Source organism: Bubalus bubalis, chromosome X (genome assembly GCF_019923935.1).
Source record: "Bubalus bubalis isolate 160015118507 breed Murrah chromosome X, NDDB_SH_1, whole genome shotgun sequence".
NCBI classification, from domain to species: domain Eukaryota; kingdom Metazoa; phylum Chordata; class Mammalia; order Artiodactyla; family Bovidae; genus Bubalus; species Bubalus bubalis.
The window spans coordinates 20198476-20217061 of NC_059181.1; the positions used below are offsets into that span (position 1 = coordinate 20198476).

At 36.0% G+C, this 18586-nt stretch overlaps 1 protein-coding gene across 5 annotated transcripts in view; it reads left to right on the forward strand.

The window, feature by feature from the left end:
- The window catches only part of CNKSR2 (connector enhancer of kinase suppressor of Ras 2), a 284401-nt gene that overhangs the window by 204884 nt on the left and 60931 nt on the right, over positions 1 to 18586 (forward strand). For all 5 annotated transcript variants that reach the window (XM_006048929.4, XM_006048925.4, XM_006048926.4 and 2 more), the window contains 4 exons: positions 12597 to 12645; positions 13059 to 13231; positions 16096 to 16169; positions 16467 to 16538. In XM_006048929.4, coding sequence (XP_006048991.1) covers positions 12597 to 12645; positions 13059 to 13231; positions 16096 to 16169; positions 16467 to 16538 — 368 coding nt within the window. The remainder of the gene's footprint in view (positions 1 to 12596; positions 12646 to 13058; positions 13232 to 16095; positions 16170 to 16466; positions 16539 to 18586) is intronic.

Here is an 18586-nt window from a genome sequence, read left to right on the forward strand (position 1 = left end):
ATTTGGAGTGGATGCAAGGTGTAGCCTACTTATTTAATTTCCCAGAGCATCTAGGAAACTATAACTTCAAATTGTCTTTCATCCATCTTCAATGAAAACAGTGACTGCTGTAAGTAATAATTAGGATAAAATGCCTGATTTACTTAAAGAGGTTTCTACTTAATAAAACACATAAGGCAAGTCTTTAAAGAATTTCTTTGTATAATCTGTTTTAGGAAGAGTACCAGAAAGCCATGTCCCTCTACCATGTTATTTTAGTCACTTGTTGAATCTTCTTCACTTAATTGCATTTTCCTTTATGTCCTCCATTTTTATCAGATGCCTGGTGTAAGAAACAAGCATATGAAGTTCACTTCTTTGTTTGCTAGTAAAATATTTTTGAGGGTATTATATTCTTCCTTTGTGTCTCTCTCGTATATATTTTATAATTGGATAAGGACTTTGACTCCCTGTAATTAAAAAACATATAAAGTGTCTGATACAGTGTCTGGCACTTGGATAGTGCACATATATTCTTAGCGTCCTTCCTCTAACCATACTACCAAATGTCCTCAGCAGTGGGCTGAGAACAAGCCAAACCCTAATCTTGGTGCATTTGAGGCGACGAGTTCTGGAAAAGTGGCAGCAAACATCAGGCCCTGCAGAAATCTAATTTTTCATATCTGAGCTTGCATAAATTGCTTTCTTTCTCTTACTCAGTTTTCTCATTTACAAAATGAGTATAGCACTGGAAAGAGGACTATGGAAAATGCCATCTAAATTGATAGCATAATGATGATTTGATTCCTGTTGCAAACATAATTTTTTTTAAATATCCCCATCGAGCTCTTTTTTCCTTTCTGTTAGATAAAACCAGTTTTACTTTTTCAGTCTTAAAATCATGTCCTAGTAGGTGGTTTTGTATAGAAAAGAAGGCAGAGTGTGATCTATCTTATTTTACTATAAAATAAATTGTGTATAGGAACTTTTGAAACTTTCTAAACTTAACTTTTATTTTTATCCAGTATTACCTTTGAGAGATTTTCTGGTAAAGAAAAACAATCTCTGGGATCAAGAAGACTGCAACTAAACTAACAGATATAGAAACATTTTGAGTGAGTGTCTTTGAGAGCTCGTCTATTCTCTAAGCAAAAATCTCAGAATAAGCCTGATATAAACATCCTCATACCCATAAAGGTATTTAGATAAAAGCTAGAATTCTTGGAACAAATTACACTGACATGGCAAGCATCCCATGGTGAGAAAATATGTACAATTTATCAGAGCAACCAAACTAAAAATAAAGGTAACCCCAAACCATTTAGTTTCAGATTCTTGTGGCTCAGCTGGTAAAGAATCTGTCTGCAATGCGGGAGACCTAGGTTTGATCCCTGGGTTGGGGAGATCCCCTGGCGAAGGGAAAGGCTACCCACTCCAATATTCTGGCCTGGAGAATTCCATGGACTGTATAGTCCATGGGGTCACAAAGAGTCAGACATGACTGAGTGACTTTCACTTTCACTTGCATTAAGTCAATAACCAGAAATTTTTCCAATATTTATGATTGTCATAAAATTGCTGACAAAATATGCCATATACATTTATTTGAGAGTTTTAACTTTTTGTACGTTCTTCATTAGAGGTGATTCATTGGTATTATTTTTTTCTCTCTTTTCTTTTGCAGATGGTTTATTTTTATGTCATTGAATAGCCTTCCAAAGGCAAATCTGGTTCTCTCAATTTTTTCTGATCATAAACATTTCTTTGTCACAAAATATGGGCAAGCCTATCCTGATGTCTCTGACACATAAATGTCGACAGTTTGTCAAACAGAAGATTCAGGAGCAGGCACTGTCCTAGTTCTGCTTTTCACCTATTCAAAGTTTCTGCCTCTGTCCCATGTTGTACACATTAATCAAACACCCCACGATAGCTATATCTAAAATGGCTGGAAATAAATGATTTTCATACATGGTGCAACTTAAGCATAAACCAAGTACCTTTCAGTGAATAATCTAGCATTGTGTTAAGATTAACACTGATTACAGGTATATGTAATTAATTCCTGAAACATCAATAATTGGATGTACATTGGTAACTAGCCATTTTCTCCCTTCATTTGTAAGTCAGAATCATGTACAGTTAGTGCTTGTAAAATATCCTAAAAGCATCTGGTCCAGCTCTCTGATCCTGCCGATAAAGAAATTGAGATGAAGATTACTTGCAGTGACTTATCCACAGCCATAGAGCTGGAATATGGAGAACTAGAAGTCAGATCTCTTGATCTCTACTATGGTATTGTTCTCCTGGTGCTGCACATTCCATTCTTGCTGAGACAGCACCCTTCAAAGTGTATCACTCCAGCTGGTGTGTTGAGAATAGGCTGCAGGGGCTGTGTGTAGTTTGGAACCATGAAAACAAGACAGTCTAGTCAGTTGACTAGGATTTAGTCAATTCAGGTGAGAGATGATAGGGGCTTAGCCCTGGGTGCTTATTGGAAGAAGTGAGAAGGCCTTGGACTCTGGATATGAGTGGACTGGATATGCTGACAGATTGCATATGAGATGTCATAACTCATACCCTCACTTTCCACACACATAGGTAGTATTTGATTCATGCTTTCAATAGAAGATTATATGTCAGGTCCAGTGTTAGGAGTTGAGTAGAGAGTGGCAAGCTAAGCAGATGGTTTCTGCCTTTGTAGAAACTAATGCAGTAGTTAAAAACTGCATTTTGAGAAATTGAACCAAGTAATTTTAAGGCATAATAATCAGCAATGTATCAAGTGAAAATTGCATAACACAATGAATCAGCTCCAAGAGATTTCTCCTGTGTAAAGAATTTAGTGGAGAGGCAGGCTTGCCTTATTTGGATCACTGATTTCCTCATCAGTATTGACAGAGGGTTTTTTAATTGCATTGAATTCAATTAACACTGTTAATATGTTTGGAATAAAATATGAATGCAGTCTCATCCTTGTCTAACTTGGCTGAGACTTATTACCTTTCTGTACCTTATTTTCTATCTCATTTGCAAAATTAAAATGTTAACATGAGCCTTCCTCTCATGAAAATATGATTAATGGTTACCTCCCCCAAACAGCTGCAAATCTTTTTTTTAAATCCCACAGAGCAGTATAACTTGTTAATTCAAAGAAAATCGACAAAAGCATGAGAATCAGAGATTGGTAGGATGTTAGATTGGTAAGATTGCTAAGACTAGTAAAGTCTTAGACTGGTAAGATTGGTAAATTTAGAGATGAGCTTCTCTGGTGGCTCAGACAGTAAAGCATCTGCCTGCAATGCGAGAGACCTGGGTTCTATCTCTTGGTTGGGAAGATCCCCTGGAGAAGGGCATGGCAACCCACTCCAGTATTCTTGCCTGGAGAATCCCATGGACAGAGGAGCCTGGCAGGCTACAGTCCGTTGGATCGCAAAGAGTCGGACATAACTGAGCTACTAAGCTACACAAGCTGTTACCTGTTTAAATTATCTCCATGAATATAAAAGTATAATCCTAGTATCTTTGTGTTTCACAGAACTTTTCCACATAACAATGCACTTATATCACATGTTATGGGAGGTTTTCACAAATGGATATCTTTGTGTCAGATGCAGAAAGCAGTTCTTTTCTCTAAAATGGTTACCATGACTACACAATACTTGCCTGAGAGGCGATATTGCATGGAGTGGTTAGAACGGGTTTGTGAATAGGTAGACCTGGGTTTGAATTTTGACTCTGCCACTACCTGTGTGCTCCTGAATAAGTTATCTACTCTCAGTTTTCTCCTCTTTGAAATGGCATTCACCACTGAGCAAATATATTGTAAGCATTAAGATTGATAACTGATACAAGGTCCCTAATGCTGTGCCTCACACGTGTCATTCAGTCAGTTCAGTCGCTCAGCCTCACACATGAGCCCTCAGTAAAGATAATTATTTAGATCCAAGAATGACAGTTCCTGTTTCCCAAGGGTGGTGACTTTTGTTACTCTTCCTAACCAGTCATTACTCTTCACTCTTCTTCCCATCTTACCACTTACTACTCGATAGGAAAAGGGAAATCACCTTATAAAATATTGTGTAAGTTTCACTTATGTACTTCCTTCTGAATCTGATGTGCATGGTATTCGTTTGATGAAACACTGACTCTGCCCTTCCTAATGAATTTAACCTTCTCTAAATTCCCCCAGTCATTGCCTTTTTGTTCTTATTTGACTCATAATTTATTAGCATGCCTATTTTTAAAAACACACTTATTTGTAAGTATATGTAGAGCCATTTTCAGTCAATATAAAGTCAGATTAACTTTATTGACAGAATCCAGAGCAAGCTCACCCCACTGTCTTCAGAGAACCAGTGTGCATGCAGTATCTTGTCCCCACCCCGTTCAGCAGTTTCTCTCCTGTACCAGAATGGGCAACAAGCTTGTTCAATTCTATGCTGTTATTTCATGTAAATTGAAGATTTCTTAAGATATTATTTACTCTCATTACCACATCACACTTACTCATATTTAGACTTTTTCTGCTGACACACAATAATGAGAAAGTAAGGGAAAATACATTTCTCTGTGAAATATTTAAATCTCAAAGCCTTTTGTTTATTAAAAAAGATTAAATATGTGGAGATAGTTATCAGTTGTCCCAAGAGTTTCAAATTGCTAAGCACCTTATGTATAAGAAATAAGCTTTTGGTTTGACTGGAGAAATTTTGGAACTTTGCAGAAAATTACAGTAAGAGGAAGTTGCTATATTGCAACAAGAGAGTATTTTGATTGCAAATTTTTCCATAAGTATGGCAATTTGCAACTTGAGAAGAATTTAATAGTAGCTGAGCTTTCAAAATGTAACACAGAAACTGTCATTTTCTTCCACAATTAAAATAAGTGCTTCTGAAAGTTTCAGGATAAGAATGACCCAAATTACCCTCCCCCACATTTCCTCATCTAGAATAGGGGAGAATGGGGAGAATGTTTGAACAGAACATCTGTGGACAAAATGAAAGACAAATGGTCTTTTCAGGCAAATGTCTGAAAAAGCGATCTTTTATAGCCAAATAGAATACTGTTGCATGCATCACCATGGTTAAGAAGAGGATCAACAATGCTTTCATAATGGCCTTTTATTTTAGCACATTCTATTTTTATGAGTTGAATTGTGATTTCAACACATCCATTCATAATTCATCATATAATTGTATGCATAAATATCTTTTGACACATTAAGGCACTTTTGCCGGCCACATCTTGAATTCAAATTTAATTCAAACTAAGTGCATTAAGACAGCTCTCATTTCCAGTAATGTTTTGGAAAATTAGATAAAAAAAAAAAACTTTTATTTAACAAAAGGAGTCTACTAAAGAACCGAACTTTCAGTAATATGCTGTACATGGATTACTAGAGTAAAGACACCTGGCTTACTTATTTCCTGCTGAAGGACTTCAGGTTAAAAAGCAATCAATTCATTAAGACTACATCCTGTGTTCTTTGCTGGTGGTCTGTTCAACTTTTATGCACTCAATCAATATTTATTTAGTACTAAATAATCCCTGTTCTAGTCAAAGGATAAAACAGTGCATAAAATAGAATTTTTGTTTCATGTAGCTTATTTTTGGAGGGAGGGCTGAGTAATAAACAAGAAGTATAAGTATTTTTGGTAATGCTAAGTTCTAAGGAGAGAAATAAAGCAGGGGAGGAAAACAGGAAGTGTTGCAGGCAATAATGAAAACCATTTTCTATAGGGAAGCCTGGGAAGAATGATCTAAAGGAGGTAAGGGAGTAAGCCATAACGGTATTGTTACCAAACTCAGGTTTGGCTGCTTGCTGCTCATAAGCCAATAATTCGAGAGGCAAGTGTCAGTAGAAAGGAAAGGTGCTTTAATCAGAAAAGCCAGCAATCTGGGGAAAATGTGGACATGTGTCCAGACACCAACTCCGAAGATTCTGCTCAGCCATGACAGTTTTTAAAGGGGCATAAAATGGGGATGGTAAAACTCAACATTCAGAAAACTAACATCATGGCATCTGGTCCCATCACTTCATGGCAAATAGATGGGGAGACAATGGAAATAGTGACAGACTTTATTTTGGGGGGCTCCAAAATCACTGCAGATGGTGACTGCAGCCATGAAATTAAAAGACGCTTACTCCTTGGAAGGAAAGCTAATGACCAACCTAGACAGCATATTAAAAAGCAGAGACATTACTTTGCCAACAAAGGTCCATCTAGTCAAAGCTATGGTTTTTCCATTAGTCATGTATGGATATGAGAGTTGGACTATAAAGAAAGCTGAGTGCTGAAGAATTGATGCTTTTAAACTGTGCTGTTGGAGAAGACTCTTGAGAGTCCCTTGGACTGCAAGGAGATCCAACCAGTCCATCCTAAAGGAAATCAGTCCTGAATATTCATTGGAAGGACTGCTGCAGAAGCTGAAACTCCAGTACTTTGGCCACCTGATGCAAAGAGCTGACTCATTTGAAAAGACCCTGATGCTGGGAAAGATTGAAGGCAGGAGGAGAAGGGGATGACAGAGGATGAGATGGTTGGATGACATCACCAACTCAATGGACATGAGTTTGAGTAAACTCTGGAAGTTGATGATGTACAGGGAGGCCTGGCATGCTGCAGTCCATGGAGTCGCAGAGTCAGATGCGACTGAGTGATTGAACTGAACTGAAAATGGGGATCAAGAATCTTAGTGAATCATTGAAGCAGAAGTTAGATTCTTCGTCATCCTCCATTGCATGCAGACTGGCTGACTCTTCAGATGTTCTCTTGCCTGCATGATCTGCCTCAGGATTGCTAAGATGGCTGTTGAGAGTAGAGAGCTAGTCATTTTTTAACTGTTTAATTCTTCATTCTTTCCTCCTTTTATCTAGGAAAAAAAAATCAACAGTTTAGAGATGGCATGGTGTGCATTCAGAAGAGCATAATCACAAATTAGTTTCAGTTGCTTAGTGGTCTCATTCTTTTAATTAGATTCTTTTAAGGCTAGTGGGGAACAGAAATGGGCAACCAGGAAGGGGGCAAAAGAGCTACTTTCAATATCTGAACAAATATTTCAGACAGAGGGAACAGCAGGGGTATAGACCCTAAGGTGGGACTCTATTCCACACAATCCAGAAACAGCAAGTGTGGCTGGAGCAAAGTTAATAAGGGGCGAGAAGCAAAGGGAACAGCCCAGGTCATACAGGGCCTTCAGGGTCAGTGGAAGAATTTGAGTATTTATTCAAAGTGAGGTGAGAAGCCATTGGAGAGTTTTCATGATCAAATCATATTTTAACAGGATCACTCTGCCTCTTATGTTAAAAACAGAAGAGGTGAGGACAGAGGAAGGGCAAACAATGAGATATTTCAGTAATCTAGGTGAGGGATGATGGTGGCTTCGACTGAGGTGATAGTAATAGAGATGGTAAGAAACAGTCTTATTTTAAACATATTTTGAGTGCAGAGCTGATATAACTTACTGGTGGATTGATTATGGGCTGTAAGAGAAAGGAAAGAGTTAACATTTACTCTAATATTCAGGGCTTGCACAGTTGTGGGGAGAAATGGAATTGCCATTTACTAAGTTATGGAAGACTAGAAGAGGAGCAGAATTGGTTGATGGGTGGTGGGTATGAGAAGCTTAGTTTTGAACACATTGAATCTGTTGAGTTAGGCAGCCTGTAGCTCAGTCAAGAAGTCCCCATTGATTATATAAATTTATAAGTTGCTGAAGATCAGAGCTTGTAAACACTCTTAGGGAGAAAGTTCAAAGAACTTTTCACCCAAATGCTCAGTACAATAAACATAAAGTGCAAATGATGGTGTTAGAAAGATTTTATTGAATGATAATTCAGGAAATAATATAAAAATATTTTTTAAGAGAAAGGACATTCAAAAATGTTTACAGAAGGAATCTATTTTTGGTGGTCAGTAAGCATTATGAGCTCATACTTTAAATTCTCACACACCCCTACCCCAAACATAAAAAGATAGTCATGGTCAAAAATGATATCTAGTCTCCAGGGACTAGAAGAAAGAACAAAATTGCACAACAATAAATGGGAACTAAAGCCATATACCTGTTAGGCTCTGAGTCCAGAAAGGGCTAGAGATGACTAGAAGTCTACTCTAATGGGTGTGAGAGAACAAATGGACCCCAGCCATGTCAGGAAACTGAAGATTGACTCATGGGGTGGAACCAGCTGGGAGGGCAAACAGCTTCTTCACCCATGAGTATAAGAAGGTTGAAGAAAGATACAGCCATTGACCAGAGCAATGACTTGTTAAAGGTGATTCTTTCCTTAATAGATGGAAATTTTGGGAAATCCAAAAAGCCCTTAAAATTTGAAGTAATAACAGGATGACTAAGACGCTGGACGTTCAGAAGTGCTAGCACCAACTAGTCATCCTGGATATGTAAAATATAGTCAGTGAAATAAACACTCTATAGGTAAAATAAACTTTATACAGGTATGTAAAATCAGAGAATTAGAAAATTGGAAAACAGTAAATTCACCTAAAAAGCATTGAGGAAATATGAAAGGATAGCAGTATTAAAGATAGTTGGTAAATTGAGAGATACCAACATACATCTGGAGACAAAAAAGAGAAAGTAAGTAAAGAAGGCCATTTGGAGAGAGAATGCCTAAGAATTTTCAGGATTGAAGAAATAACGCCTTCAAGTACAACACAATGAATTTGAAATGGGGTTCATTAATATCATTTGTAACCTAGACACATCAGAGAGCAATTGCAGAATATCAGGGATAAAGAGGAAAATATTTTAAAACTTAACAGAGAGACTAAAGACAAATTATAATGAGTGAGAGTAGCTACAGATGTTTTAAGGGCAGTGATGCTAAAAGAAAATAAAGTGATATATTCAGATTGCAAAGGGAAAATTATTTTCAACTCAGAATTCTATACCCATCTAAATATTATTTAAGAGTGAAGGGTTTTTATATTTTCAAACATAAATATCTAGACGTGTTTGCTACTCACAGACTGCTATGAAAGAACTTCTAAAGAGCATGCTTATTAAACATGAACCTGGAAGAAGGGTGATCTGAAACTATTAAGAAAAATACAGAAATAAAGTATATTACAAATTTTCTCTATTGTGAGAAAAACATTTATCATGAAAGCAAAGATTCCAAGCCCCTTGTTTTTCTACATTGGTCATAACACTTTATATGATTTGCTGTTATCCATTGTAGTCATGTGTCTGTTCTTAGTGTCCTTCTTTTATTAAATATTTCGTGATGTTGTCAGAAACTGGGGATGTGATATCAAATACCTGTCAGAATGAATAATTCCATCTTTTTTACTAAGAAAGACTACACAGGATTGTAAATTTGCACCTCAGGGTATTTAATCATACCTGCTGATAACATGAGGAAACCTTCACTATCAGGAGCTTATTTATGTATGTGAGTATTAAACAGTTTCTGATATAAGTTTTAAAGTAATCTTTTGAAAATGAGTCTATTTCAGGATCCCAAATCACCCACATGTCCAGTGATTGACTAGGCCTCAGAAGACTCTGTGTTCTATCCACAGCTAAGATTTTATTACAGTGATGCAGCAAGGGTATCCAGCCAGATTGGTATGGAAAAAAGAGACCATGGAATCTAAAGAAATCTACCTACAGGCTTCCTGTGCTCTCTCCTCATGATAGATCATGCAGAGTATACTTCACTTAGCAGCAAAAATGCAGTCACACGTGTGTAGTGTCTCTGCCCAGGGGAGCCTGTTAAAGACTCAGTACCCAAAGACTTTATTGAATTGGTTACATAGGCATCCTCTGCCTAGCAGCTACTTTTCCTGTCCTGAAATTAAAGCAAGTGTTTAGTCCCCAGGTGGGCAAAGTAGTCTTATTGCTTAGGGAGGCTGCATGTCAATACAGAGAATTGTTTTACTAGCCAAGTTCCCATATGTCAGCGGAGGGCCAGCCTTGCAAGCAGGCCCTTCTATGATAGCAGCCTCAGGCCTGCTATATTAACTCTTTTCTACACAAGGGACCTATTTCCTTAACTGTAGTTTTCATTGTTTTTTTCCATTACTTTCAAAAGAATATAGTTCAATTAACTTTCATTTTAGAAAATATCACGTCACTTGAAAAAATAATGAAGTCTCTTTTAAGGGAATGTCGTTGTAGTATTTACAATATTTTAAAAAGATAGCTAAAGCTTTGCTTCTTTGAATGATGGATAAATCTGTATTGTGTGCCTCAGAGTTCTTAGGTTCCAACAATATGTATGCTGATTATACTCTGCACTCATGATAATGATAAGTATGAGAATATATTTCTATAGGGAAAGAAAAGATAATCTTGTTGAAAAAGAAAACCTAGAGAGCATAAAATACATTTTGTGTAGATTTTAAACTAGACCTTCAGGTTCTAAGAAGTAATGTGCAAAAAGCATAGGAAGTACATTATATAACTCAGTTCTTTAAAGCTGTCTGTTATCCATGTAGCTTCCTAAAAAACAAACCACCCCCATCTTTGTCATTTTTAAAAATAATGAGCTGTTAAATTATAATGATTACTTGTGGTAACACTAAACGAAAAAAACCTAATCAGTAATTTTACAGCCAAACAATTTAGGGAAAATAACTATATGTAAATTAACTATACTTAAACATACTAGCCTGAGTTATTATTTGAGTTATTATTCTGAAGCAAAGTGCACTCAAGAAAATTAGCATAACATGATGGGTTTTATCTTTTATGCTTTCTCTCTAAAATTAATTGTGTATTTCTATAGCCATGGATCCTGCAACTGATTTATACACACACACATCCCACATACATATTGGATGATTATCTCTGGGTTACACTGAATGTCAGCAAATTATTTGATCCTTATCTTTAGGACTAATACCCATCCATAATATTATATTCCCAAGAATTATGTAAACCATATACAAATTGTGAAAATTATTATAGTCTATGGGGTCACAAAAGAGTTGAACATGATTTAGCAATTAAACAACAAAGAATGTTATTTTATAAGCAAAGATATTAAATAAAGTATGTCACGTAATATGAATTTTCTGTATAAACCCAAGGCCAGCAGATTTTATGTAGACAAAATCCAGTTGTTCCTTACAGATATACCTTTGTAAAGAAAAAGAAGAATCTGTTACCTAAAATTCATTTTGAGGGATTATCTGTGAATTAAAATTATGTATACTGTTCTCTCTACCCTAACTAGCTAGTCATATGAATTTAACCTTATTTAGACTAGTGAACAATCTAGTTTAGTAGACTGACTAGAACCAGTGATTTATAGTCATTAATTGAAAGCTAAACCAGTTGTGGGTTTCTCTGTTAAGACATTACACTCTTCTGGTCCTTAGCGTGGAATGGACTGATAGGTGGGTTTAATGGATGGCTGTTTAGCTAGGCAAGCATGATGCAGGAAGTATAGCTCCAGGGAATGGTTATAAAGGTGTTCTGTGGAAATCAAGTGGAATAAGAGAAATAAAGGCACAAAACAGTGGTAATGTCAATAAATTGGATACTTGAGTGGAGATTTTCTTTTAAAAAATTGCTGGGTTGGAGGTAGTGTACTATGTAGAATGGAGATAATAGAGGCAGTTGTTGGAGTGTGCTTAAGAATAACAAACATAGGGCCATGGGGGTGGATAGCTGGAGAATGGAGAAGTAAAGAGCATTGGAGCTAAGGGACTGAGGAGCCAGTGTACTGACATCACCTACATGAAGATTGCTGCTGCTGCTAAGTCGCTTCAGTCGTGTCCGACTCTGGGCGACCCCCTAGACGGCAGCCCACCGGGCTCCCCCGTCCCTGGGATTCTCCAGGCAAGAACACTGGAGTGGGTTGCCATTTCCTTCTCCAATGCATGAAAGTGAAAAGTGAAAGTGAAGTCATTCAGTCGTGCCCGACTCTTAGCGACCCCATGGACTGCAGCCCACCAGGCTCATCTGCCCATGGGATTTTCCAGGCAAGAGTACTGGAGTGGGGTGCCATTGCCTTCTCCGACATGAAGATTAGTTCTGTGTAATAGAGGCAAAAGTAGGTGTGAGAAGAAAATATTGATTCAAGTACTGAAATACTAGGTTGGCCAAAAAGTTTATTTAAGTTTTCTTTGAGCTGTTACAGAAAAACCCAGATGAACTTTCGGCCACCCCAGTATTTAACACCTGGGAGTGTTGCCTAGGAGATCAGTAGCTAGTGATGGCTTATGGAGTAGAATGAACTTCAAAGGAACAAGTGATAGTCATATTTGCTTGACTCCTTCGTAAAATTTTGTGAAAATCAAGTGAGACATTGTCTGAGAAGGCACTCTAAACCCCTAAAAAAGGTACACAGTAGTACTCGGCATGTTTAAGAGCCCTGAGTTTCACCACTGCTTTGTATCCCTATTTCTCTGCCTACAGAATAAGGACAAAGATAATATTATTCTCTCCTGCTTCACAAGAGATAAGAAAGTTTAGTGGCATGATTTTTGAATTTGTTTTGAGTCTTTGGAAAAAGAAAGTACTTTTGTTCACTGGGGTTCAGAGTCACTGTTCCATTCAGCTTTTCAGTGTTTTCTGTGACTGTTGGTACTTCAGTGGCACTCTGTGTATCAAATAACATTCTTCCCCATCTTTGATTTCAGACATTTCAGCAGTCTTCTCTGCAGCACAAATCAAAGAAGAAAAACAAAGGTAAGAAAAGTAAATGAAACAGTTAGCTGCTTAGTCTACACTGGAACAGTCACCAGCCCACTTCACCCATCCTCTCTCGCCTGAGCCCAGTGTGGTGTGGAAGAGAACCACCCCCTAGCACAAGAGCTACAAAGATCAGCTTCTCCTTCAGGTCAATTATGGTACAAGGTACCCTTTACAAGTGGTCTCAACAGGTTCTCAGACTGGGACCATGCATTTCGAATTAAATTTTATGTCCATGTAGATGAAAAGGTATTAAAATTTTCCAGTTTTTTTTATTTTAATACAATGAGAAAATAAATATTTTTAAGGTTTAATATACAGACTTATTTTTATGATCTATAGATTAATCTTCTACCTTTTATGATCTATAGATTAACTTAAAGAGTACATTTACCCACTATTATTTTTAGGTCCTATAGCTGGCAAAAGCAAAAGACGAATTTCTTGCAAAGATCTTGGCCGTGGTGACTGTGAGGGCTGGCTTTGGAAAAAGAAAGATGCGAAGAGTTATTTTTCACAGAAATGGAAGAAATACTGGTTTGTCCTAAAGGATGCATCCCTCTATTGGTATATTAATGAGGAGGTAAGACAAGCACATTTTGTTTTCTTATTCATTTTGTTTTTAACCAAAAGAATCACTGTTTTAAGATTTATATTTTAAAATATAATCAACTTAAGGCTAATTCACGAGACTTCTAGTAATTTTTCAGTCTGCCTTCTTAAAATGGTTGCATTGTGGGATTCTGTGAAGGCAGTTGTCTCAATTACTCTAATGAAACATGTCTGAAACATAGGTAATATATAGTAAAATCCTGTATATCTAGTTAAAAATATGAAGCTAATTCAAGCAATAGCTTACTTAAAAGGATTATATATAGAGAGAGAGATTTGATAAAGATTTTTAAATGTCTTGCTTTTGTTCAGTGTTTTACATTTTTTTATGTTTGCTTTTTTGAAAGGAAGTCTTTTATAGTAAGTTAAGTTAATTAATTGGAGAAGGCATTGGCACCCCACTCCAATACTGTTGCCTGGAAAATCCCATGGACGGAGGAGCCTGGTAGGCTGCAGTCCATGGGGTCACTAAGAGTCGGACACGACTGAGTGACTTCACTTTCACTTTTCACTTTCATGCACTGGAGAAGGAAATGGCAACCCTCTCCAGTGTTCTTGCCTGGAGAATCCCATGGATGGAGAAGCAGCAAGTTAATTAATATCTGCATTTGCTTCAGTTTTTCTTAAAGAATAAATGAACTAGTAGACTAGCTTTAAAAATCTGCAAGTATTCATTTCATTTGACCCAATAGGGGAGGGAAGGGGAGAGTATATAACAAATGCAAATTGTTCTTATGATTTCCTGTTTCATTTGTGGTAATTAGATTTATATTCAGAGTAATTATATAACCTGTCAAATATCACAACAAATATACAGTATACCTCATTTTTTTTTATATTCTCTTAACTCTACATTTGCTTCCATTGCTATAGCCATCTATCAGTTCACTTTAAGTTTTTATTTATTTCTTTATTTTTGGCCACACTGCATGGTATGTGGGATTGAACCCATGCTCCCTGCATTGGAAAGTGGCGTCTTAACCACTGGACTAGCAGTGAAGTCCTCAAGTTTGTTTGTTTGTTTTTTTTTAATATAAATTTATTCATTTTTAAACAAAAATTTCTTTTGTTAACTTGTTTTATCATTAAAAAATATATACATGGTTTTAAATAGTGTGCTGGCTAAGTACTTTTTATATGTCAATGAAATAGTATAAAAACATAGCTTCTTTATGTTTCTCTTTATTTTAGATCACTTGTAGATTGTCTACTGACCACTATTTTTTTTTTCAGTATAATGGAGAGATCATAACTACCCCAAAAGTTTTTTAAATTTTTCAAAATTTTAAATTTTAACATTAAAAACATCAAGGGTAACATAAGAGAAATCAAAGTTAAGAAAGAGATTTGAGACTATTGTATTTACCCCAAGATTGGAAGAAAATAAAAATGGACTTCCCTGGTGGCTCAGAGGGTAAAGCATCTTCCTGCAATGTGGGAGACCCGGGTTCGATCCCTGGGTTGGGAAGATCCCCTGGAGAAGGAAATGGCAACCCACTCCAGTATTCTTGCCTGGAGAATCCCATGGACAGAGCAGCCTGTAGGTAGGCTACAATCCATAGGGTCACAAAGAGTCAGACACGACTGAGTGACTTCACCTCTTCTTCATTAAAAAATATTGGAAGTTACAACACTACTTTTGTATATAGCATACATATTAGTCACTATCATTAGCATCAAATTTTACTAAGTTTTACATATAAACATACATACACACACTAAAAGAATTGAGAATCTCTATTCTTTTTCTTTGAGATAGCAGGTGGGAATGTGTAATGTCTCTTGAATTTGATATATAAGAAGCCATGAACTGGTATAGCACACGTCAATGTTTGGGAGTAAATGTCTTAGAATTGGCTTGTGTACATGAAAGAAACAACAATGATTAAAGGGTTTAGCCAAAAATACTTAGTTGATTTAGTCATTAAGTTGTGTCCGACTCATGTGACCCCATAGACGGTAGCCTGCCAGGTTCCTCTGTCCATGGGATTCTCCGGGCAAGGATACTGGAGTGGGTTGCCATTCCCTTTCTCCAGGGGATCTTCCCAATCCATGAATCCAACATGGGTCTCCTGCATTGCAGGTAGATTCTTTACCAAATGAGCAATGAGGGAAGCTTAGACTAGTTGAAATAACTTATATCTAACATGAGATTTTAGATAATTCTCCTATCTTGTATTTCTATCCCACATTAGAGAGGGAGGGACTTTATGGACTTCATTCAATTTTCCAAGTGAAAAATAACATTATATATATATATATATATATATATATATATATATATATATATGTATAGCATGTAAACCAAGTCAGATATTTGAAAATCAACTTACCCTATCCACTTGTAAAATGTTGAGTACACAAAATAATTATTTAATTTGTTTGATAAGAGATTCTTTTGGAGGTAGAAAAGGAACTGAATTAATAGATATCCCTATATGTTACATCTGGACATTTAAAATGGGAGGAAATTTAATTGTATATGTGGACTAAAGTTATTTTATATGTTATAAAAGTCTGTATGCATTCTGGGAAAAATACTTAGAAAACAGGTTTTACATTGAGAATTAAATTATTTTTTCTGTCTTTAATATAGAAAGAATTTTTAAACATTCTGTATATATATTTTAATATTTACTATTCTAAATGTTCAAAATATACATTCAGTTTAATGGACTATAACAGGTAAGAGTGAAATTCTAATCTCTCAAATGTCTAATTTAAGGGATTAAATGAACTGTTTTATTAGTATAGATATTTAAGACATAGTTATATATTAGTGTCAGCTTTAAACCTTTGTATATAATATCCTAAACATGAGTGTTGCCTCTTCAGGATGAAAAAGCAGAAGGATTCATCAGCCTGCCTGAATTTAAAATTGATAGAGCCAGTGAATGCCGCAAGAAATAGTAAGTTGACTTTATTTGGGTCAAGGGAGAGAAAGGAAGGGTTTTTTGGGGATTTTGTTTTGATTTTTAATTTCTAGCTTTTAAATTATAGATTGCTTGGCTAATGCTTTCAAATTGAGGTAATAAGAAAGCAGTTTTGTGGGCAGAAAATTGAATTTTTAACTGATTTCTGTCATCATGGTAGAAGCATTATATATTCGTACTCAGGTTAGATTTGAGGCAATTTTATCCATAAAAATTATCTGGTTCTAACTTATTTCCCAATCTGAAATGAATGTACTCTGTTTCCTTTTGCAGTGCATTCAAAGCCTGTCATCCTAAAATCAAAAGCTTTTATTTTGCTGCTGAGCATCTTGATGATATGAACAGGTAAAATGTTACTTATATTTCAAAATACTTAGTCTGTTAGGCTTAGAATTCTCAGTTTTCCCCATTAATGCTTAGAGAAAAATATCACTGAAGTTTCTAGATCAGATTTAAAATAAAATGGACCCAGCCATAACTCTATACCTAATTTTAAAGAATAGCATTTTAAAATGTCAAAATAAACTCATTGACTTTTTAAGTTTACCAAAAATGTTCCAAAATCCATATATAGGCCAAATATATATATATATATATATATATATATATATATATATAAAGGCCAAAAAATACCCACTGCAGAAAAAAAAAATTTTAAGTCCATTTCAGGAATATGTCTCCAAATTTATTCCCAAGTGAGGAAAATAAAGATCCCCACAAAAAAAGCTGACTTTTCCAAGTGCAGAGTATTTATGACAGAATAGCCATCTCAGTAATTCAAGCCTAAGCTTAGTTGGTATATCTTTCTGTCACCTTTCTTCTGTTGCTGAACAGGATTGTGCAACCAAGTGATTAGATGGCACATGGTTATGTGATGCCTCTGGGAAAATCTGTATATATATATATGCTATGCTAAGTCACTTCAGTCGTGTCCGACTCTGTGCGACCCCATAGACGGCAACCCACCAGGCTCCCCCATCCCTGGGATTCTCCAGGCAAGAACACTGGAGTGGGTTGCCATTTCCTTCACAAATGCATGAAAGTGAAAAGTGAAAGTGAAGTCGCTGAGTCGTGTCCGACTCTTAGCAACCCCATGGATTGCAGCCTAACAGGCTCCTCCCTCCATGGGATTTTCCAAGCAAGAGTACTGGAGTGAGGTGCCATTGCCTTCTCCATATATATATATATATATATTTTTTTTATCATCTACAACATACAGCTTCTTGTTTCCATTTTGGCTCTTATTGATCCTTTCTTCCTTTTTCTTTCCTTTCCCCTTTCCTTTTTCTAGATTTGTAGAAATTGAGTTTAAGATTGAAAATATTTCCTTTTATAGGTCTTCACCAGGCAGTGCATGTTACATATATAATGTGCCAACACATTATACAGAGATACAGAATAGGGAGTTACAGAATAGCATATGGAGATACAGAATAGCATAGTAGTTTAGAGTATGAACTTTGGAACCAAGCTGTCCAAATTCCAGCTATCCCACTTACTAGCTGTATGACCATGGATGTAGAACTTAACCTCTCTATGTCAGATATTAAGCTCTTGTAAAAGTGGTGATAATAACCATCTTCATCCATAGAACTTTTATGAGGAGCAAATAAGCACACATGAAAGGCTTAGAATAGTGCCTGTTAAATTGTAAGTGCTATATAAGTGTTTCCTTTCAGTATATATTCCTTTTATTGGGTTAGCCAAAAAGTTCGTTGGGGTTTTCCATACAATGTGACCAAAAACCCCAATGAACTTTTTGGCCAACACAATATATACTTTGGGCTTTTACACCATATACCTTTCTTTGTATATCTCTAAGGAATTTGTGTTCAGATATTTTTAAGCACAAAACTACATCTTCATAAATGTGCTTGAATGCACTCAATGAACACTTAATATGCTGTCATAAATAATCTTGTTCTTTGACACTTTGGAATATAGGCACGATTTTTCCAAAGCAAGGATATGAATTTAAGGAAAGGGCAAAGAAAGGTGTTGAAAAACTTGATAAACTCTTTTTATATTTAATAGGAAAATTGAGCCTTTCTTTTTTGAAGTTATTAACAATGTTGTGTTAGTATCTTGTGTACAGTGAAGTGATTCATTTTCACATATTGGGTTGGCCAAAAAGTTTGTTCAGGGTTTTCCATACCATCTTACAGAAAAATCCATGGTTTGCAGATATTTTCTTGCATTCCTTACATTGTCTTTTTGTTTTGTTTATGATTTCCTTTGCTGTGCAAAAGCTTATAAGTTTTATTAGGTCCCATTTGTTTATTTTTGCTTTTATTTCTAATGCCTTGGGAGACTGACCTAAGAAAATACTGCTATAGTTTATGTCAGATAATGTTTTGCCTATGTTCTTTTCTGAGAGTTTTATGGTGTTGTCT